Source organism: Pantherophis guttatus, chromosome 8 (assembly GCF_059756535.1).
Source record: "Pantherophis guttatus breed Tessera chromosome 8, ASM5975653v1, whole genome shotgun sequence".
NCBI lineage: Eukaryota > Metazoa > Chordata > Lepidosauria > Squamata > Colubridae > Pantherophis > Pantherophis guttatus.
In genome coordinates, this window is record NC_142070.1 from 5,535,940 (window position 1) to 5,559,079 (window position 23,140).

At 42.5% G+C, this 23,140-nt stretch overlaps 1 protein-coding gene across 8 annotated transcripts in view; it reads left to right on the plus strand.

The window, feature by feature from the left end:
• CTNNA2 (catenin alpha 2) overlaps positions 1-23,140 on the plus strand; it is a 575,368-nt gene that overhangs the window by 519,139 nt on the left and 33,089 nt on the right. For all 8 annotated transcript variants that reach the window (XM_087874837.1, XM_087874835.1, XM_087874839.1 and 5 more), the window contains exons 15-17: positions 3,102-3,283; positions 7,291-7,396; positions 15,957-16,091. In XM_087874837.1, the coding sequence (XP_087730963.1) occupies positions 3,102-3,283; positions 7,291-7,396; positions 15,957-16,091 (423 nt within the window). The remainder of the gene's footprint in view (positions 1-3,101; positions 3,284-7,290; positions 7,397-15,956; positions 16,092-23,140) is intronic.

Sequence of the window (23,140 nt, forward strand, 5' to 3'; positions counted from 1 at the left end):
GAGTTGAAGTCCACAAGTCTTAAAGTTGCCAAGGTTGGAGACCCCTGCTCCAGACTGTACATATTCAGTTCCTCCAATCTCTCCTGGTATGTTTTGTCCTTCAGATTTTGTGCCATTTTTGTTGTCCATTTCTTGAGTCACTCTTATCTTATCGATTCCTTTTTTTTAAGTGAGATCTCCAGAACTGGATGGGGCCCACAGTTATGCCCCTTTGGCCAGCACAGGTGGGGCAGTCTCCAATTCAAGATGTTGGTTATCACCTTTAAAACCCTTCATAGCATGGAGCGAGGTATCTGAGGAACCATCTCATCCAAAGGAAACTGGCCTGCCCACCCATGCTGGCAGAAGGGGTATGCTGTGGGCTCCCTCGATCAAGGAATTCTGGCTGGCAATGTCCAGGAAAAGGGCCTTTTCTGCCATGACTCCCACCTTCTGGAACATCGTGTCCCTCAAGGTGAGATCTGCCCCCACCATGAGGGCCTGAAGACGGCTGTTAGTTTGCCCAATGAAATCTGGATTTTTTTTTTTTTGTTCAGTGTGGTTGCTTACGAGTCCTAGGAATGTTTTCCCATAAAATAATTCTGCTTCTGTATAACCGGAAGGTATATGTGGCGGTAACACCACTCCATAGAAGTTATTTGTTGTTTAACGACTCCACATTTATTGTGGATTAGAAGTAAATAAAACGGGAATTTATACACTGCATAGCCCACCGAAAAGGAAAAAGAGAAAACACTCTTTGGGGGGGGGGAACCAATTTCAGTGTTGGAAGAAGCATAAAAATGAATGTTAGCTTAAGTTGGAATCATACCGCATATCAGGAAGACTCATTGTGCGACACAGTGCACGCACACCCTGACACACAAATAAATATGCACAATCTTAAAGATGCAAATAAACATTAGGTTCATAAAACAGCACTGCAGTTTTTTTGAGATGCAAAGAAGAGACTCAATTTCTGTGCCTTTTTATAGGGGAAGCTGTTGTTGTTGTTGTGTTGGGTTTGCACATTAACATTTCAGACTGCTGAGCTACTTTGATAAGGCCTAATTAAAACTCAGATGCTGAATTCTAATTTGATAAGCTTTCAGTTTTCTTAATTTTTCTGATCTCCTGATTCAAGATAACCTCCCCCCCACAAATTCTGGTTCTGGAAAAGGTCAATTGTGAATTTTTTAAAAAGCCAAGAGCATTTTAAGAATATGTAGAGAGAAGCAATAGCTGATTGAAAGTGACATAAACAAGAAAAAAATGTAATGACACTTAAATCTATGTTACACTCCATTAAATGTACCAAACAGTGGGATATAACCCTGGAGCTAAACATACTTTCAGTTAAGGAATCATGACTGAAAGGTCCCTATTTTGATCTTCAAAAGTAATTATGACTGTTTTGCTGTTTTCTTGCAGCGTCGCCCTCAAAAAAAAGTTGAAATAAAGTGGAATTCTTGTGTTTACCATTAGTCTCAGAATCAGTTTAATGGTGATATCCGTTGAAACTCTTTTCAAGTTCCTCTAGAAACTTGCACAGCACGAATTCCAGAGCACACAAAAGTCTATCAAGGACTGAAAATTTAGGAGTTTTCTTCTTCTTTTTTTTAATAATTGTTTTCATCTTTCTCCAAAGTTACAATACAAAACAGAAAGAAGAAAACTTTGACTCCCAAACCAAACAACACATAGAAAATATATATAAACAAGTAACAAATATATTATTAATATTAACATTAAACATAAAATGTCTACTCTGGTTGAATGCTAAGAAAAGAATAACTCAAATATCTGAAGCCTTCTCCCCACATTGCGTAACAGAGCTACAAGTAGTTATAAACTTTCCCATCTATAATTACTAAAAATGCTATGTTACGTGAAAAAAAATCTACCATTGTAGAAATCTATTGTCTATCAATCAAGCCGACCCACCATCTTTTCACTATAAAAAGAAAGAGGTAACAGGTAACCCCAAGAAGAAGACTCATCTTCAAAACCCTCTCTTAACAGTCTGTTATTGTATTTAACACAAGTTCACAAACGGCTTCCAAAATTTCAGAGTTTTCTTGTGGCATCAGTGGCAGAGTTTGATGATCCAGTTTGTGCAGATTGTCACCGACTATGATCCAGCTCGCTAGCCAAATTAGGACCATCTGTTACTATATTGTAATTATACTGAGTTTTGAGCTGTTTTTCCCCTTTCTGGTAGCTAATGAAGTAGTCCTTGACCCATGAAAGATTCTGCGATAATAGATATTTCATTTTTAAGGTGCCAGCAGACTGCTTGTTTGTTGCTGAGTTCAGAAAAACAAGCCAGAGCTGACATTGAACACTGACTGGTCCAGCTCTGAGAAAGTTGGTTTGTTGGCATCGGTGATCTAAATCTCAAACTTGGGTCATTGAGACTTGTGGACTTCAAGTCCCAGAATTCTTCAATCAGCATGGCTGCCAGGGGAATTCTGGGAGTTGAAGTCCACAAGTCTTAAAGTCGCCAAGTTTGGAGACCCCTGAAGCAGTGGTGAAATGTAAAATTTGTTACTACCGGTTCTGTGGGTGTGGCTTGGGGCAGTAATATAACTGAGTGGGCGTGGCCAACTCTTCTTAAAAAAACTTTTAAAACCATTTTTTTCTACAACCTCTTCAGCCAAAGAGGTTGTTAAAAAATGCTTTTAAAAGCCTCTGACGATCGCAGCTGACTTGCCTGTTCGGCAGAGGCTTTTTTTTTTTTTTACTTTTAAAAGCATTTTTTCGGCCGAAGAGGTTGTAGAAAAAATGCTTTTAAAAATAAAATAAAAAGCCCCTGATGATTGCCCAGCTCAGCTGGGCATGGGAGTGGGGAGGGATTTTTGTTACTGGTTCTCCGAACCATCCCCCGCCATCGCTACCAGATCGGGCGATCCGGTCCGAACCGGGAGCATTTCACCCCTGCCCTGAAGGATGCCTCATCAGCAGAAACTGAAGCACAAATAATCAGATTAGATTCAAATGAAAGCCAGAATGGATAACATGGCATCTTTAAAATGATTTTCCTACTTAGGAGAAGCGGTGAGAAGCTAACTCAAAGTTTCCATTCTTGACACTTCTTAAAATTACTGTGTGGTTTAATACAGGCCATCATGGCTCAGCTTCCTCAGGAAGAGAAGGCAAAAATAGCTGAGCAGGTAGAGATATTCCATCAAGAAAAGAGCAAACTGGACGCCGAGGTGGCCAAATGGGATGACAGCGGGAATGACATCATTGTCCTAGCCAAACAGATGTGCATGATCATGATGGAAATGACGGACTTCACCAGGTAGGTCAATCAGTGAAGTTTGTCCTTGTGAGGGTTGTCTATGGAGATTCTCAAGTCACCCAGGTAGGTAGGCCATGGTGTCCCAAAGGTGCTGTTCAAAAGTCAACTGGATTTTCTTGTTGTTGTTTTTTTTCCACTTCTCATCCAAGAAGCTTCTTCAGAAGAACTGAGATGCAAAACTTCTTCAAGAAGAACTGAAGAGGCTTCTTGGATGAGAAGCGAAACGTCTTCAAGAAGAACTGAAGAAGCTTCTTGATGAGAAGCGAAATGTTTTCAAGAACGGAAGAAGCTTCTTGGATGAAAAGCAAAATGTTTTCAAGAACTGAAGAAGCTTCTTGGATGAAAAGTAAAATGTTTTCAAAGAGCGAGCGAGTGGGCAGGGGCGGGGCCAGGCAGAGGTGGTATTTACCGGTTCGCCGAACCAGTCTGAACCGGTCGAATACCACCTCTGGCGGAAAGATTGATATGTATGTTCATCACCTTGAGCTACTTATAAAATATTAATGATGCAATACAAATCTAATAAACAAATTAGCCGAACAGCTGGACGAGCAATTGCAAAAACAAATACATAAATAATGATCTGAAACTCAACCAGCATTTTAACAAACCTCCCTGATAATATTCAACTTTGTGCAAGTGTAAAGCTGCTTTCTTTTATGTCCCTGTTGAACTCTGACCCATTTCGGGATTGGATCTGGCCAATTTTACATTAAATCCAGCTTGGGGAGCCGGAGGGTGGGGGAAACGTTGAGCCCTTTCGCTGTTTTGCATTCCTCCAGGAATACCCTCTTAATGAACACTTTTAAAAATGCATCTACAATTAAGTTCAGGAGCTCGGAGGCAAAATCGAGACCAAACTGCTGGCAAAGCATTTTGGAGTAGCTATACATCTACATTGCCTCCCTCAGCCCCCCCCCTTGCCCCCTCCCCAATCTCCTAACCTATACTCTAATAAGTAGCTTAAAGAGCATGGTGTGCTAAATTGGGGAAACAGTCATCTCGCAGTTCTGCAAGAATATGAAAAACAAAAATGGAACTGGTGATACAGTTTTATAGAGGAATTATTGAGTCTTGTCATTTGCACGTCTATAACTGTCTGGTTTGGTATAGCAACCGTACAGGACAGGCACGGACACCAGCGGATAGTCAAGATTGCAGAAAAAAACCAGCTGTTCTTCCATAGAAAAGCTGCATATTGTGTGGGTCAGAAGGAGGGCTGAAAAAAAATATCTGCAGACCCCTCGCATCCTGAGCACAAACTGTTTAACAAAATAACGGAATGAAAGAGTTGGAAGGGACCTTGGAGGTCTTCTAGTCCAACCCCCTGGTGAGGCGGGAAGCCTTATACCATTTCACACAAATGGTTGTCCAATCTTTTCTTAAAAATTTCCAGTGTTGGAGCATTTACAACTTCTGGAGGCAAGTTGTTCCACTGATTAATTGTTCTCACTGTCAGGAAATTTCTCCTTAGTTCTATGTTGCTTCTCTCCTTGATTAGTTTCCACCCATTGCTTCTTCTCCTGCCTTCAGGTGCTTTAGAGAATAGCTTGACTCCCTCTTCTTTGTGGCAACCCGTCAAATATTGGAAGACTGCTATCATGTCACCCCCCCAGTCCTTCTTTTCATCAGACTAGACATACCCAATTCCAGCAACCGTTCTCCATATCTTTTAGCCTCTAGTCCCCTAATCATCTTTGTTGCTCTTCCTTGCACTCTTTCTAGAGTCTCCGCATCTTTTTTACATCGTGGCGACCAAAACTTGGTGCAGTATTCCACGTGTGGTTTTACCAAGGCATTACAAAGTGACATTAACACTTCATTTGATCTTGATTCTATCTCTCTGTTTATGCAGCCCAGAACTGTGTTGGCTTTTTTGGCAGTTGCTGCACACTGCTAGCTCCTATTTAACTGGTTTCCACCAAGACTCCAAGATCCCTCCACAATTACTACTATTGAGCTAGGTACCACCTATACTATACCTGTGCATTTGTTTTTTCTTGCCTAAATGTAGAACCTCACTTTTTTCACTCTTGAATTTTATTTTGTTGGATAGCGCCCAATGTTCAAGTCTGTCAAGATCCTTCTGTATCTTGAGCCTATCTTCTGGACTGTTGGCTAGTCCTGCCAGCTTGGTGTCATCTACAAATGTGATGAGCTCCCCATCTATCCCCTCATCCAAGTCATTGATGAAGATGTTGAAGAGTATTGCATACTCCATATAGATGCAGTTCCATTGCAGATGCAATTTCAAGTAGACACGGGGACAGTTTCTTTTTTCTCTTGTGCCATCAGTCTGCTAAACGCATAATTTTCACAGTGCTGCCTAATGTCTGTGTATATTTATCCATGTAGTGTCTCAGTAGTATTATTATTTATCATTATTATCTTTATTCCACCTTTTATTGGTATTATTATCTCTTTTATTCATTAAACATGAAACTCAGTCATGTTGTGTCACATTTAAAAATGTGTCACAAATACGAGTGACTGGTGCTAATGGTTGATACGGGTTGCTGCCAGCGTCCTAGGTATCAACCAAGTATCTTCTTAAAATATATGATGTTCCGACTAGCGCATTTTTTTTATTTTTATTTTTGCAGTTCCTCTGGTGTTATTGCAGGAAGCTGCCATTTCTTGATGTGTTTTGTAAAATTTGTGGACATGGTACCAAGTGCCCCGATGACAATGGGTATCACTGTTACATGTTTCATCCATAGCCGTGTAGTTTCGATGGCCAGGTCGTGATATTTCGTGATTTTTTTCCAGTTCTTTTTCTTCGACTCTGGCATCTCCTGGTACAGCGATATCAATAAACTATACGCTTCGGTCCTCAACAACTGTGATATCTGGAGTGCTATGTTCCAAATGACGATCCGTCTGTATTCGAAAGTCCCACAAGATGATGCTCTTCTTCTTCTTCTTCTTCTTCTTCTTCTTCTTCTTCTTCTTCTTCTTCTTCTTCTTCTTCTTCTTCTTCTTCTTCTTCTTCTTCTTCTTCTTCTTCTTCTTCTTCTTCTTCTTCTTCTTCTTCTTCCTATTATTATTGGTTAATCTTTAGTGAGATTCACAGCCTTTGAGGCTGGTTAATAGCTCAGCAGCTCGAGTCCTAACCAAGGACCTAGGAACTGTTAAGGTATCGTCGGAGGATGTAAGCTGTTCCGAGTAAGGTGGTTTTTTGTAGAGTCAAAATGTTCAAGTCCGGCAATTTTAGAATTTCTAAATAGCGGGGTAGCCCTTTGGGTATTGCTCCAAGGGCTCCAGTTACAAGGGCTCCAAGGGCTCCAATTATTATTATTATTATTATTATTATTATTATTATTATTATTATTATTATTATTATTATTATTATTATTAGTTTGTCATTAGATGTTCAGACTGGATTTGGCATTTTTGTCTACCTATCAAGTCCTTTCCAAGGACCCGGAATAGGCAGATCTGGTTGTTTGATGGTGTTATAGATCTCATTGCAGGATGGAAGTTGTTCTTAGTAAAGCTGCTTTTTGCAATTGACTGATGGCGAAATTGCCAATGCCAATGGTATTCAAGTAGCGTTCCACTTGTTTTGGGATTGCATCCAAGGTGCCCATTATTATTGGAACTACTTCTGCTTGCTTTTACCACAGTCATTCTATTTTTATTTGCAGGTCTTCGTATTTTGTTATCTTCTCCAGTTTTTTTTCTTCTGTTTTGCTGTCTCCAGGTACTGCCACGTCCACTATCCAGATTTTTTGCATCTTTCTAATCAACAAATGTTAAGTCTGGAGAGTTATGTGGCAGCTGTCTGTCTGTTTGAATTCTAAAGTCCCAGAGCAATTCAGCTTTATTTATTCATTTAAATGTAATAATTTATTATTGTTGTTGCTTTGCGTGTACACTGAGTGCTTCTGTACCAGAGACAAATTCCTTGTGTGTCTAATCACACTTGAACCAAATAAAGTATTTATATTCAAATTCATTTTCATTTCCAAGCATTAAGTCAACGGCTTTCCCCTTGTCTCTTCTAGGGGTAAAGGGCCACTGAAGAATACCTCCGATGTCATAAATGCCGCCAAGAAAATTGCAGAAGCCGGCTCCAGAATGGACAAACTGGCGCGGGCGGTGGCCGATCAGGTAATTTCAGAGCTGCTCTCGAGATGAGCTTGAGCAGCAGAGCGAACCGTTTCTGCCCGTCATGATTGCGTGCCTGGAATTGTAATGTGTTTCTTTCTGATTAAAGCAGCTTTCCTCAGCAAGGTGCTGTGCATATATAATAGAAAAAGAAACACACAAACACACACACACACACACACACACACAGAGAGAGAGAGAGAGAGAGAGAGAGAGAGAGAGAGAGAGCGAGCGAGCCCTGAATTTCCACTCAGTATGCTAACTGGCTTGGGTGCCTCCGAGAATTCTGGGAGTTATAGTTCCTAAACATTTTTTTTTAATTTGATTTATATGCCACCCTTCTCCGGAGACTCAGGGCGGCTTACAGTGCGTTAAGCAATAGCCTTCATACTTTTGTATATTTATACAAAGTCAGCTTATTGCCCCCACAAACTGGGTCCTCATTTCACCTACCTTAGAAAGGATGGAAGGCTGAGTCAACCTTGAGCCTTGGAGAGATTCGAACCAGCAGTAAATTGCAGGCAGCTGTGTTAATAACAGGGTCATGGTACCTGACGGGGGATGGGCCGTGAAAATTTTTTTCACGTTATTAGGATCACATCAAGGAGAATTGTATAGTTAGACCTTGACTTAGGATAATAATTGAGACTAAGATTTCTGTTGCTAAACGAGACAGTTGTTAAGTGAGTTTTGCCTCATTTTACAACCTTTCTTGCCACAGTTGTTAAGTGAATCACAGTGCTTGTTAAGTTCGTAACATGATTGTTAAATGAATCTGGCTTCCCCGTTGAATTTGCTCATCAGAAGGTCGCAAAAGGGGATCACATGACCCCGAGACACTACAACCGTCATTTTTGTGAACCAGTTGCCAAGTGGCCAATATTGATCACGTGACCATAGCATAGGTGGGTTTCAGCCGGTTCCGACCAGTTCTGGAGAACTGGTAGCGGAAATTTTGAGTAGTTCAGAGAACCGGTAGTAAAAATTCTAACTGGCCCCGCCCCCATCTATTCTCTGCCTCCCAAATCCCAGCTGATCGGGAGAAAATGGGGATTTTGCAGTATCCTTCCCCTGGATTGGGGTGGGAATGGAGATTTTACAGTATCCTTCCCCTGCCACGCCCATCAAGCCATGCCATGCCACGCCCACCAAGCCATGCCCACAGAACCGGTAGTAAAAAAATTTGAAACCCACCACTGCACCATAGGGATGCTGTAACGGTCATTGGTGTGAAAAACAGTCATCCGTCACTTTTTTTTCAGTACCGTTGTAACTGTGAACGGTCACTAAACGAATGGTTGCAAGCCAAGGACTGCCTGTCTTCCCATTTCTCCTGTTTTCTTTTGCAGTCTGTGAGGCGTTCTTAATCTCCCATGAGTCTTGCCAGTGTTTTTCATGTAACCAACTTTTAAGCAGCTATTTAAAAGGGAAAAGCTTACCATCTATAAAAAAAAAACATGCTTAAGTGGAGTTCTGCCTGGAAGCCATGGCTTCAGGAAACGGTTCTGTTACTAATTGAAAGAGAAGAGCATAGAGGTCACAGTCTATTCCAAAGCAGCGTAGCAGATAGTGTTATTTAATTGCAGAGTTTTATGTAGTACATTGCATTTGTAGGATTTGTTCTCTGGGAGAAGCCATTCTTGCAGCACAGGGAGTCTTGTTAGGATTAGATGAATCTTCGGCAGGGTGCAGCGAGTGAAGATCCATTGATAGCTACCAGGTAGAATCGAATTTCCAGAAAGTGGACCTCAACTCCCAGAAGAAAAGGACAAGGGGAGACATGATAGCAGTGTTCCAGTTCTTTCAGGGGCTGCCACAGAGAGGAGGGGGTCAACCTTTTTTCCAAAGCACCTGAAGGCCAGACAAGGAATAATGGATGGAAACTGAACAAGGAGAAATTCACAAGGTGAAATTTTCTGACAGTGAGAACAATCAACCAATGGAACAGAGGTTGCCTTCGGAGGTTGTGGGAACTTCATCCCTGGAAGCTTTCAAGAAGAGACTGGACTGCCATCTGTCAGAAATGGTCTAGGGTCTCCTGCTTAGGCAGGGGGTTGGACTAGATGACCTACAAGGTCCCTTCCAACTCTGTTATTTTGTTCTGTTATAATCCCCCAGTCTGCATAGCCCAGTGATGGTGAACCTTTTCGGCACCGAGTGGCCAAACCGGAATGTGTGTTCATGTGTGCACACCGGAGTGCCGGTGTGAATACGCACCAGCCAGCTGTCTTCGGGTTTCCAGCACGTGCATGCACGCTGGCCAGCTGGTCTTCGCCCATGCCGGAGCACCGGAAACCCAAAGACCAGCTGGCCGGCGCGTACATGCCTGTTTTTGGCCCTTTTTCAAGCCGTTTTTCGGGCTGTTTCCCAGCCTGTTTTTTGGCCATTTTCAGGCCATTTTCCAGCGCTCCAGCGCCTGCAAAGGCCAGCTGGCCAGCGCACATGCACACACCGGAAACCAGAAGAGTAGCTGGCCACGGTTTGCATGCCCACAGAGAGTGCTCTGCGTGTCACCTCAGACACGCGTGCTATAGGTTCACCATCACAGGCATAGCCTTTGCTGAAGATTCTGGGAGTTGAATTCCACACTTCCGGAAATCCGTTGTTAACACTTATTAACCCAGTTGTTAAGTGAGTTTTGCCCCTATTTATGGCCTTTCATTTCCACAATTGTTAGGTGAATCACTGCAGTTGTTAAGTGAGTAACATGGTTGTTAAGTGAGTCTGACTTTCTCATGGACTTTGCTTGTCAGAAGGTCGCAAAAGGTGATGATCGCATGATCCCGGGACACTGAAACCATTATAAATACGAGTTGGTTGCCAAGCCCCTGAATTTTGATCACGGAGATGCTGCTTTCACTAAGAGTGGAAAACGGTCATAAGTCACTTTTTTCAGTGCCATTGTTACTTTGAACGCTCACTAAATGAATGGTCACAAGTTGAAGACTATCAGTATTTCCCATTCTATTTACTCCCATGAAGCCGATGGTTTTTATATGCTGGATTTCCTGACCTGCCATCGTCAGGTTTCTTGTAACCCAAACTTACAATTAAACCTGGGTATGGAGAGCTTCCGCCAACAGTGAAAATTTCTAATTTACCATTTGAAAAAGGACAATGGTCAGGGAATTATGCAGCAGCTCTCCAAATGAAGTCAAAGACACTGACACGAACTTGTAGTTTTAGATAAATAAATATATGTAACATTTATATTTGTAGCAAACAAGATAATCAGGAACGTAGTAAAATCGTGAGGTAAATCTAAAACAGTATACAGAACGCACTGAAGAGAAAAAGGCGGGAAAAAGGGAAACGCCCCCTTTGTACTTACAGCGACCAATCATAGCATAGAATGCCTCATGCATGAATCAGCACTCTCTTAACTACTCAATTACAACTGCGTGTTCTGGATCATTGTACATTTTACTGTTCCAGCTACTACATTCAATATCCTAACAACAGCTCTGTCTTTAAAACAAATCTTCCACACCTGCTGATATTTAATTGATCCTTTAAAAGTGAATCTGAGCAAGGAATTGTTTCCAGTCTGCCCTATAAGAGCCTCCTAAAGAATTCCTTTGTTGGTTTGGAGGAATATCCTCAAAAGTTCACTTTAAAAAAATCGAAAAACCCAAGCAAATCACAAAGGGAACCCATAACTACCCGGCAGTGATCTAAAATAAAAACAGAACAGCTGCTCAGCCGAGTTGGGAGTACCAGCAGAATTTTTGAAAGCCTCATTATTACTAGTTTTTTGGATTTTTTAAAGTCGCTGAGATTATTTGTCTTTCCTCAGAGCCTCAAAACCGGGGAAATTTTTATCGAAGTTTTGAGACCTCTTTGCAGCATTAACTTTTTTTATAGGCTGTTTCATTTTTAATTACGGCGCTAAAGAGAAAGAGAGAAACAAAGAGAGAGAGAAAGAGAGAGTTTTAATTTGCTCCTTCCATTTGAGGCTTTTGTCGTCTCTCTGGAGGATTTAATCTCAAAGTATATTTCAAATGCAGGATCTCTGGAGTGGAATAAATGCGACTGTGCTAACTGGCAGCTAAGTTAAAAAAAAAAAATAGACCTCTGAGATTTAGACTTGAAAGATGGGGCAACTTTGGGAAGAAAAAGAAGGAGACAATTTCCTGGCATTATCATATATATGGAAGAAGAGATTAGCCTTAACTACCCCAAGAAATTCTCAAGAGAGGCTGATTTAAAAATAATATGAGAAAAAATAATAATATGTAGTATGTATGGTGGAGGCTGGCCACCTGTATATTTTTTACTCTCGTTTTAATGGGCACCTGGATTTTATCCTCCCAAAGGGCCATGTAATTCGGCACTGGTTTCTTCTAAATTCTATGAAAAATGTTTTCAGGAACTGCATCTAACAAAGAGAAGGACTAGGGGTGACATGTTAACAGTCTTCCAATATTTGAGGGGCTGCCACAAAGAAGAGAGGGTCAATTTATTTTCCAAAGCACCAGAAGGCAGGACAAGAAACAATGGATGGAAACTAATCAAGGAGAGAAGCAACCTGGAATTAAGGAGAAATTTCCTAACAGTGATCACAACTAGCCGGTGGAACAGCTTGCCACTAGAAGTTACATCACTGGAGAGTTTTAAGAAGAGATTGGGCAGCCATTTGTTCTGCCTAACCTCCCCCTTTTTGAGGGTTCTTCATCACTGGAGATTTACAAGAATAGACTGGACAGCCATTTGTCTAAAATGATACAGCTTGAGCAGGGGGTTGGACTAGAAGACCTCCCAGGTCCCTTCCAACTCTGTTATCCTGTTATATTCTGAATAACTGTTATATTCAGTTCTAAAAGTCCTTTATATCTCCTGTTGGAGGTGAGAAAGATCCCAATGTGCAAATCTACAAAATTATTCCCAGTTGGGGCAAACAACTCTAAACACGAATGACCAATATCATAAAATATGTTCCCACATTTTCCACTTATCTTCATCAGTAGTAGAGTCCAACTGAATTTGGACTGAAGCCCATCTGGCTTTACTCTAGGTCAGAGGTCTTCAAACTTGGCAGCTTTAAGACTTGTGGACTTCAACTCCCAGAATTCTCTGGCTGGAGAATTCTGGGAGTTGAAGTCCACAAGTCTTAAAGCTGCCAAATTTGAAGACTTCTGACCCAGGTAGTCCTCAACTTACCGCTTCAATTGGGAACCATAGCTAAGCGAGGCAGATGTTAAATGAGTCGCTCCTGACTTTACGACCTCTTTTGCTGCGGTGGTCAAGAAAACCTCTGCAGCTATTATGTGACTTATGCAATCCTTAAATGAATCTGGCTTCCCAAATTGTTTTTTTGCTTGTTGGAATCTAGCTGGGAAGTTTTCAAATGGTGATCACAGGCAGAGGTGGGTTTCAGCAGGTTCTGACCAGTTCTGGAGAACCGGTAGCGGAAATTTTGAGTAGTTCGGAGAACCGGTAGTAAAAATTCTGGCTGCCCCCCCCCCCAGTGGTGGGTTCCAACTGGCGTTACCACCGGTTCTCTTCGTGCACGCACTTTGCACGCGATCACCGACAATAATTCACAGGCGTGTAAACAAAAGAGGTTTTGCCAGGACTAAGATTATGCTGTATACATTCAAAGGAAGCCTAGGTCAGAACAAATCCTGAAGTCTTTTACAAAAGATTAGACAATCATTTGTCTGAAATGGTATAAGATTTCCTACTTGAACAGGAGGTTGGAATAGAACAACAGCCCCCAACCTTTTGGGCACCAGCAACCGATTCCATGGAGGGAGGTTTTTCTGCGGACAGGAAGGGGCGTGGTTTTGCATGTTGCCTGCATCCTGCGGATGAGGTTTTGCTTGTTTGTGCGGATCAGTTTCTGGCTTGCCGCATTCCAGTGCCGGTCCACGGAACCAGGGGTTGGGGACCTCTGGACTAGACGACCTCTAAGGTCCCTTCCAACTTTATTAGCCTGTTATTCTAGTCATGTGATCAGAATTTGGACGATTGGCAACTGGCTTGTATTTCTGTTGGTTGCCGTGTCCCAGGGTCATGTGATCCAGTGGTGGGATTCAAAATTTTTTACTACCGGTTCTGTGGGTGTGGCTTAGTGGGAGTGGCATGTCTTGGTGGGCATGGCAGGGGAAGGTTACTGCAAAATCCCTATTTCCTCCCAATCAGCTGGGACTCGGGAGGCAGAGAATAGATGGGGGTGGGGCCAGTCAGAGGTGGTATTTACCGGTTCTCCAAACTACTCAAAATTTCCACTATCGGTTCGCCAGAACTGGTCAGAACCTGCTGAAACCCTCCTCTGACGTGATCCCCTTTTGCGACCTTCTGACCAGCAAAATCAATGGTGAAGTCAGATTCACTTAACAGTCGTGTTACTAACTTAACAACTTCAGTGATTCGCTGAACAACTTGTGGCAAGAAAGTTCGTAAATAAATGGGGCAAAACTCGCTTAACAACTTTCTTGCTTAGCGATAGAAATTTTGGGCTCAATTGTGGCCATAAGTCGAGGACTACCTGTACCTTTTAGGGGGAGTCCATCATAACTGGCCTTAAGTCGAGGACTACCCGTGCAGTATCTTCAGTTATATCACTAGCCTTCCACTCTCTTCGGTACCTGCCCCATAAATTATGTTCCAGGTTTCTGCGGGGATTACAAACCCTTCAGACAGTACTTGCTCCGTTTAGCTAAACTGAATTGCGCCCCGTGTTGTTTTGATTTGTAAGGCATGTCCAAAGAGTGCCACAGGTGTCGTTCCGCCAGTGAAGTAAAAATGACCATTTCCTGGTTGTAGTTCGTTATTACTGCTTTCTGGGCTGAAAACCTCTCCTCTCGATGTGGTTCGTTCTCTACCATCATAAAAGATAGTATATTGTGCACGGAGAGAATTTTATGTGCAACCTGAAACATATCCTAAGGAGATGGAAACAATATTTTTGCTGTCTGCTTTACAGTTCATCGGGTAAGTGACGAACGATGGCTGTGCTTGCTTTCTCTGTTTCTCTCTCTTTGGCCTTCTTGAGTTCCGGACCTACCGTTTTGTGCTGGGAAAGAAAAAAGATTTATCATTTATTTTATTCAGGTAGTAGAGCTGTATTACTATTATCCTTTTTCATCTTTCCTACTACCTTTTTCCTATTGGTATTTTGTGATTGTCTTACTTTGTCCTTTGACGGCCTGGTTTCAAAGGTGGGCTTCAAAAATTTTAGCAAGGGGTTCTCTGTCCGGTGGCTGGGTGGGCGTGGCCATGGTGGGTGTGGCCTAGTCGGCCTCCTGCACCATGGCCGGGAGGCGTTTTTGCCCTCCCCGGGCTCTGGAGGCTTTCCTCGAGTCTACAGGAGGGCGAAAACAGCCTCCCCAGTCTCCGGAGGCCCTCTGGGAAGCTGGAAATGGGACATTTCTGGCCTTCCCAAGCCTCTGTGCACGTCCTGCACTTACCTGCATCCAAAATGGGCCGCATGGGGACTCCTGGGAGGGGAGGGGTGGGTGGGGCGGGGTGGGGCCAGCCAGGAGTGGGATTTAGGGGTTCTCCGAACTGCACAGAATCTTAACTAGAGGTTCTCCTGAACTCCTGCGAACCCCTCAGCAGCTCACCCCTGCCTGGTTTCCATTTACCACTAACTCTTCCCAGCATAATTGCTTTCTCCAGTGACTATGGAGTTTCTCAATCCTCCAAAGGTGTTTTTTCAAAAGGCAGACGGACTGGTTTTATTTTTTTCCTTGAAGACTTTTCACTTCTCATCCAAGAAGCTTTATTGATTCCGACAATAGCAATAGCAATAAGGGCCTTGGTAGTACAGTGGTCTAAGGCACCCTGTTATTAAGCTGGTTATTAAGACCAGCTGCCTGCAATTACTGCAGGTTCGAATCTCGCCAAGGCTCAAGGTCGACTCAGCCTTCCATCCTTTCTAGGGTGGGTAAATTGAGGACCCAGTTTGTGGGGGCAATAAGCTGACTTGGTATAAATATACAAAAGGATGAAGGCTATTGCTTAGCGCATTGTAAGCCTCCTTGAGTCTCCGGAGAAGGGCGGCATATAAATCAAATAAAAAAAAAATAGCACTTAGATTTATATACCGCTTCCCAGTGCTTTACAGCTCCTCTCTAAGTAGTTTACAGGATCAGGATATTTCCCTCAACGATCTGGGCCCTCATTTTACCGACCTCGGAAGGATGGAAAGCTGAGTCAACCTTGAGCTGGTCAGGATTGAACTCCAGACTGCGGGCAGAGTCAGCCTGCAATACTGCGCCACCACGGCTCATGACATGAATGAACGGTGAACCGATGAAGCTTCTTGAATGAGAAGCGAAAGGTCTTCAAGGAAAAAAAACAAAGAGAGGCCAGTTGCCTTTTGAAAAAACACCTTTGAGACTTTCTCCAGTGAACTTCCTCGCATGAATTGCGAGGCCAAAGTAAGCGAGACAAGATCTGGTCTGTGTGAAACCAATCACCAAACAATCGAGCGAGAGTTGCGGTATCACCCCTCAAAGTTGAATACCTCAAAGTGACTTGAGTTTTCTCTGCACATTCAGCATCTCAATAGCAATAAATCAAATTTTAAGTCGCTTCTCTCTCTTTCCTTTCGCAGTGTCCCGATTCAGCCTGTAAGCAAGATCTGCTCGCCTACCTTCAACGCATCGCCCTTTACTGTCACCAGCTTAATATCTGTAGCAAGGTCAAAGCAGAAGTCCAAAACCTTGGCGGAGAACTGATTGTTTCCGGGGTAAGACATTCCTGTGTTTTCCTGTTATAGCATGTCTTAATTTTAAATTAGTGGTTTCCCTCCCTTCCCTCCTTTTGGAAAACATATATGTCTTTGCCTTCGAAAAGCCACATTATTCCAGTTTTATGAAGTAACCGGAGACTTCATTGCTATGTCACCTATCCAAAGAGCTTATGCTCTTCATGCCCATTAAAAATATAATAAAATGAGATTATTAAATCCATTATTAATAGGAGCTCGGTTTTATATTTAGCAAGGATTGGGCAGCCAAATGGTCTTTCCTTCTCTGATGATAGGAAAGTTCCACTTTTTATACACACTTCACCTCGTCTAAACTGAGATAACCTTAAGCCTCTCGGTCCAGGTGAACCTCAACATGAATATTTCACTCACCTTCCTTTAAGGGGGGAGACAATAAATGTAGAGAGATTTGTGGACTTCAAGTCCCAGAATTCCTCAACCGGCCATGTTTTTGCTGGCTGGGGCATTCTGGGAGTTGAAATCCACAAGTCTTAAAGTTGCCAAGGTTGGAGATCCCTGGTGTAAAAGACACACATGTGAGCAAGTTCTTTGAGGGCCCGAGACTTCAAGAACAGCCTGATTCTGGGTTTTTTTCTACCAAAGTAACTCATAAAACATAATCCTTTGTCCAAAAGAAAAGTTCTCACCTAAAAAAACATGGCCATAGACATTATGCGGGTAGTCCTCGACTTAACGACCACAATTGAGCCCCAACTTTATGTTGTTAAGTGAGATGTTTGTTAAGTGGGTTTTGCCCCATTTTACAACCTTTCTAACCACAGTTATTAAGTGAATCATGGCAATTTGTTAAGCTAGTCAGACAGTTGGGAAGTGAATCCGGCTTCCCCATTGACTTTGCTGGTCAGAAGGTCGCAAAAAGGTCACACGTGACCCCGGGACACTGCAACCGTCATAAATATGAGTCAGTTGCCAAGTGTCTGAATTTTGACTGTGGGGATACTGCCATAGTTGTTAAGTGTGAAAAACAGTCATAAGTCACTTTTTTCACTTTTTTCATTGTAACTTTGAATGCTCACTAAATGAACTGTTGTAAGTCGAGATCTACCCATAGTTTTTTTTAAAATCATTATTGTTTGTCTTCTCTGGGCTTAATATCAAGGCCTATTTTTTTTTTTTTGTCCAGGTAGGAAAGATCATCAGATTACCTCAGTAGTGAAATTCAAAATTTTTCCCTACCAGTTCTGTGGGCGTGGCCAACTTTTTCTCTTTTTTTTACTTTTTAAAGCATTGTTTTACTACCAGGCGAATAGGTAGTAAAAAAATGCTTTAAAAAGTTTTTAAAAAGGTTCTGACAATCACGTGGCACAGCTGATTGTCACACCTGATTGTCTGAACCTCTTTTTTTTTACTTTTTTAAAGCTTTTTTTTTTTTTACTATCAGTTCGGGGAACCGGTAGCATTTTTTCCTACCGGTCTGGGCGAACTGGCCCGAACCGGTAGCATTTCACCCCTGGATTACTTACACTCATGATCTAGTGATCCAGTCTTGGACCAAAAGAGGGACTAAATCAGGGGTGAAATGTTCCCGGTTCGGACCAGATCGCCCGATCCGGTAGCGATGGCGGCGGGTGGTTCAGAGAACCGGTAGCAAAAACCCCTGCAAAAAAACGGTAGCAAAAAACCCATGCCCAGCTGAGCCGCACGATCATCAGAGACTGGGGTTTTTTTACTTTTAAAAGCATTTTTTCTACAACCTAAAAATAGTTTTAAAAAAAAAAGCCTCTGATGATCACACAGCTCAGCTGGGATCGTCAGAGCCTTTTAAAAGCATTTCAACTGAGTTGCCTGATCGCCAGAGGCTTTTAAAACACATTTACGACCGTTGCAGCATCCCCAAGGTTACACGATCAAAATTCAGACCCTTGGCTCATATTTATGATGGTTGCAATGCCCCGGGATCACATAATCACCTTTTGCGACCTTCTGGTCGCAAAATCAATGGCGAAGCCGAATTCATTTAACAACAGTATCACTAACTTAACAACTGCGGCAAAAAAAGATTGTAAAATGGGGCAAAATTCACTAAACAAATATCTCGTTTAACAACAGAAAATTTGGGGCTCAATGGTGGTCGTAAGTTGAGGATTGTCTGTGTGTGATCCCAGGCCTCAGTCCACAGACACGCAGGAAAACATTCACACCCGCCTTCCCAACGATTGCGATGGACACTTCTAATGCAACTGGACAGCCACTCAGAATAAAGATTTATTTTTGTCCGGGGGTCCTTGTGGGGGAAAGAGTTCCTCCTGATCCTGCAAAATTTCTTGACCACTGTGCCAGATAGTGTCCATTGAAGATCTTGATGTTCTTCAAGATGTGGAAATGAGTCTCCGTTGTCCTCCCATCTCTCATTATATATAACAGGCCGAGATCATTTCTTTGACTTGCTGACATTGCTGGATCTGCTTCCATTCTCATGGGTTTTAACCATGTCCACCTACCCTCTGATCCGTCCCTCAATCCCGCTTACGCATCGGCTTGGCTGTGGAGCTTCAATCTCATTTCTGTCCTTTTTTTCTTGTTATCTTCTGTAGAAGCCATCTTGCGCACACGCTCGAATAGCTTGTGTATGTTGTTGGCTTAACCATTACATGCAGTGAAACTCAAAACAGCACGAAGTTTGCCTTCTTCATTCCCTGTGTAGTGGACTTCAGCACTCACTGCTTCACACACACCCCATCATCTTTCTGCTTTTTCTTCATTCAACCATCCGCTGAAGCAGTGCTGCCATCAACTTGCAGATAATTGGCATGGTGTGTTGTAAACTTGAAGTCGCATTCAGCAAAGACCCCACCCGGCCTTGTCTTCTCTTGATCTTTCTGGTGTTGGTGTAGGCTCTCCCTTCACAATACCTTCCTAGCAATTGTGATGTTGTTGTATTATATCAAAGAGCCGGATACTGTATGCTTCAAGACTATCCAATAATACGGATTCCAGCTTCACTTCATCTGTAGCTTCCTTACTTATTTTTATGCTGTTCATCTTTCTTCATCCATTCTCTCTTGGATAGCCAGTTGCAAATAAAAACTTTGATTTTATTTGCATCAGATATATAAAAAGCAGACTTTGCATACAGTACGGTGCTCGGGGTTTCCTTGCAAATGATTGACAGTTGGAAAGCTTATATATTCACATGTGGGATTCCAGCTTCTACCCCTGGACTCCGATGAGATAAGGTACACACTCACTGGTGAAAACGAATATGTTTTGCATATTATCTGATGATTGTGTGCTGAAAGTATATATATATATATAGATTATTTGATATTTGCAGTGTTCCTTAGGGGTATTGAACTTAGCAATATGGGTTTGATGCAAAGCAATATTTTCCTGCCATTTGTTCAGGATTTTGTTAAGTATTCAGTACCATAACAATATTGCATCCAGTATTGGTTGCCATGATATTAAAAAAAAAGATGTTGAGACTCTAAAAAGAGTGCAGAGAAGAGCAACAAAGATGATTAGGGGACTGAGGACTGAAACCTACGAAGAACCGTTACAGAAATTGGGTATAACTAGTTTAATGAAAAGGACGACTTAGGGGTGACATGACAGCTGTCTTCTGATATTTAAGGGGCTGCCACAAAGAAGAGGGAGTCAACCTCTTCTCCAAAGCACCTGAAGGCAGGACAAGAAGCAATGGATGGAAACTTATCAAGGAGAGAAGCAACTTAGAACTAAGGAGAAATTTCCTGAAAGTGAGAACAATTCATCAGTGGAATGACCTGCCTCTAGAAGTTATGGGTGCTCCATCATTTGAGGTTTTTAAGAAGAGATTGGACAACCATTTGTCTGAAATGATGTAGGATTTCCTGGTTGAGCAGGGCCTTAGACTAGAAGACAGTCAATCCCTTCCAACTTTGTTAATCTGTTCTATCTTCTGTACCTGTTAGATAGAAACATGGTCTTTCCTGACAACAAACAAATCCTCAAGGCTAAACTCTATTGAGAAGCCTCCATAATTCAGAACCGAATGGGATTCAGTAAGTTTGGCGATATGCACTTGTGGCGGAAATTACGTCTATACGTTTGTCTTGGCATATATTATTTGGCAATACAGTATCCAGTTTTCATCACCGCAATACAAAAAAGATGTTGAGACCCCGGAAAGTAGGCGGAGAAGAGCAATAAAGATGATAGGGCTGGAGGCTAAATTGTATGATGAACTGTTGAGGGAACTAGGTATGGCTCTCGCCTATTGAACCGAAGGATTATGAATAACAGGAGAATTTTCTTCCAGTACTTAAGAGGCTATTACAGAGAAGAGAGGGTAGGCTTAACTCTCCAAAGCACTTTAGGCAATGGTGAAATCTAAAAAAATTTCCTAGTGGTTCTGTGGGCGTGGTTTGGTGGGCGTGGCTTGGTGGTGGTCATGTGACTGGGGGGGTCAAAAGACAGAAACTAGATAGATAGATAGATAGATGATAGACGGATGATAGAGAGAGAGAGAGAGAGAGAAAGAAAGAAAAAGAGAGAAAGATATAGATCTGTGATGATGAACCTATGGCACATGTGCAGGAAGTGGCATGCAGCGCCATCTCTCCGGGCATGCCAGCCATCACCCGTTGCTCTTCCAGGTTCCAGCGTGCTTATGTGCGCCGGCCAGCCAATCTTCACATGCGTAGGAAGATAAGCTTTTAGTTTCCGGCGTGTACATGTACACCCACCAGCTGGTCTTTGCACGTACATGCGTGCCAGAAGACCAGGTGACCAGCGTGCGTGCGCACGCCAGAAACTGGAAGCTCAGCTTCCCGGAGCGTGCATGTGCTCCGGGGAACTGCTCTTCCGGTTTCTGGCGGTCCCATGTGTACACTCTCTCGTTTTGGCACTCGGTGCCGAAAAGATTCGCCAACACTGATATAGATATTTGATGGTTGACTTTCTTGGACCATTTACAGCTAAGTAGTTGTGTCTTTGGAATATTATTTACCAAGACTTTACTTTTTATTTATTTATTTATTTTATTTAATTTATATGCCGCCCTATCTCCATAGGACTCAGGGCGGCTCACAACAATAAAATATCCAATAAAAGTGTGTTAAAATAAATGTTAACCCCCCCCCCCCAAGTCCAGGCTGAACAACCATGTCTTTAAGTCGCGGCGGAAGGTGCGGAGGTCAGGGGCCAACCGGAGCCCCAGAGGAAGTTGGTTCCAGAGGGTGGGGGCACCCACAGAGAAAGCTCTGCCTCTACAGGCTGCCAGTCGACACCGTCTAGCCGACGGCACCCTGAGTAGGCCCTCCCTGTGAGAATGCACCGGGCGATGGGGAGCTGTTGCTGGTTGCTGGTTACTTTTACCCACAATTGTTAAAAATGTTTTACTTTAGAACAAGACAATAGACTTACACTTTGCCGCCTGTGCAGATTGCGGCCTCTTAACAATGAAGCAAAAATGGGAGCGGGTGGGTATTATTGTGACATGCTCATCACACAGAATTATTTCCAATGTGTTCTGACAGCAAAGTGTTGCATATGTTAACTTCGCTTGACGGTGGGATCCTTTGCTGTCCATTAGTACTACTACAGAAAGGAGCAGGGGCAACTTTTGAGCTTCTGGCAAGCATTTTCTCACTATGTTCACAGAGATTGATCTCCTTTTGAACTACGGGAGACTTATGTGCCCCCGAACTATTAATTTAGGTCTAGGTTGCCTGGACTATTATTCAGGAGAGGCCGGCACAATAATTTGATAAGCAAGTCAACGGCAGGATGGGGATTATTCGGCAAGTGTTGTTGGCTTGTCGAGATGCCCATGATGTATAGAAGATGATGCAGTGATAGAGAGGACGATGCTATCCGTTAAAATAAGTTTTAACCACCAATCAACTTCATATTGGAATGGACTTCTTTTGCCCCGAGCAGAAAAATGTCTTGAGATGACTTCTAGAGAACAATTTGTTCTCTGTGGATTTTTTTTAAAAAAAGAAATGAACAAATCTCAAAGTACTGCTTGAACCAGATAGATATCATGACATCAAGAGCAATAGCACTTAGACTTATATACTTCTCCACAGTGCTTCACAATCCTCTCTAACCGGTTTACACCGGTCAGCATAATTGCCCCCAACAATTTGGCTCCTCATTTTACCGACCTTGGAAGGATAGAAGGCTGAGTCAACCTTGAGCCCGTCAGGATCGAACTGCTGGCAGTGAGCAGAGTCAGCCTGCGATGCTGCGTTCTAACCACTGCACTACCATGGCTCATGTGGGAAATGATTAATCGTCATTTCGTTAGGTACGCTAAAGTTGTGGCAGGTTTGAGAAAAAAACTTGGAAATGTGGAAATATTTTGATATAGCCCTAGAAATGAGAAGGAGTAGCTGTGTATTTGTGTCACAGGATGATATAAGATTCTATTATAATAGTCAGATTAATCAATAGACTATAGATATTAGTAGCCAGATTCTGCTAAATCCATTTATCATAGTAATGGGAGCTTTTTTAAAAGATTATTTTATCCCACCTTTTTATTTGTATAATAACTCAAGGTGCTGAATATACTTAATATTCTTTGTCCCATTTTCTCGACAACCACCTTGTGAGGGGAGTTTGGCTGAGAGAGAAAGAGTGACTGGCTCAAAGCGGGATTAGAACTCACCATCTCCTGGTGATTGGCCCAAAGTCACCAGCTGGCTTTCACGCCTAAGGCGGGACTAGAACTCACTGTCTTCTGATGACAGGCCTAAAGTCACCAGCTGGTTTTCATGCCTAAAAATGGGGCTAGAACTCACAGTCTCCTGTTTTCTAACCTGTTGCCTTAACCATTAGACCAAATTGGCAATTGTTCAGCAATAGATTCTGTGACAGAGTTCATAAACTGGAGTCAACATGGAATAAGTATAAACTGCTGATAAATATAAAATATCTATTTTATAATTTCTTTTATGAATATTTTGGTTGATATTGTATGGGTTCCTGGAGTTTATCTTTCGATTGTGAAAAATGGGGATTTTCATAACTTCCGTGAACAAATGCTCTCTCCCCCTGGAGAGAGGGGGGAAAAAACA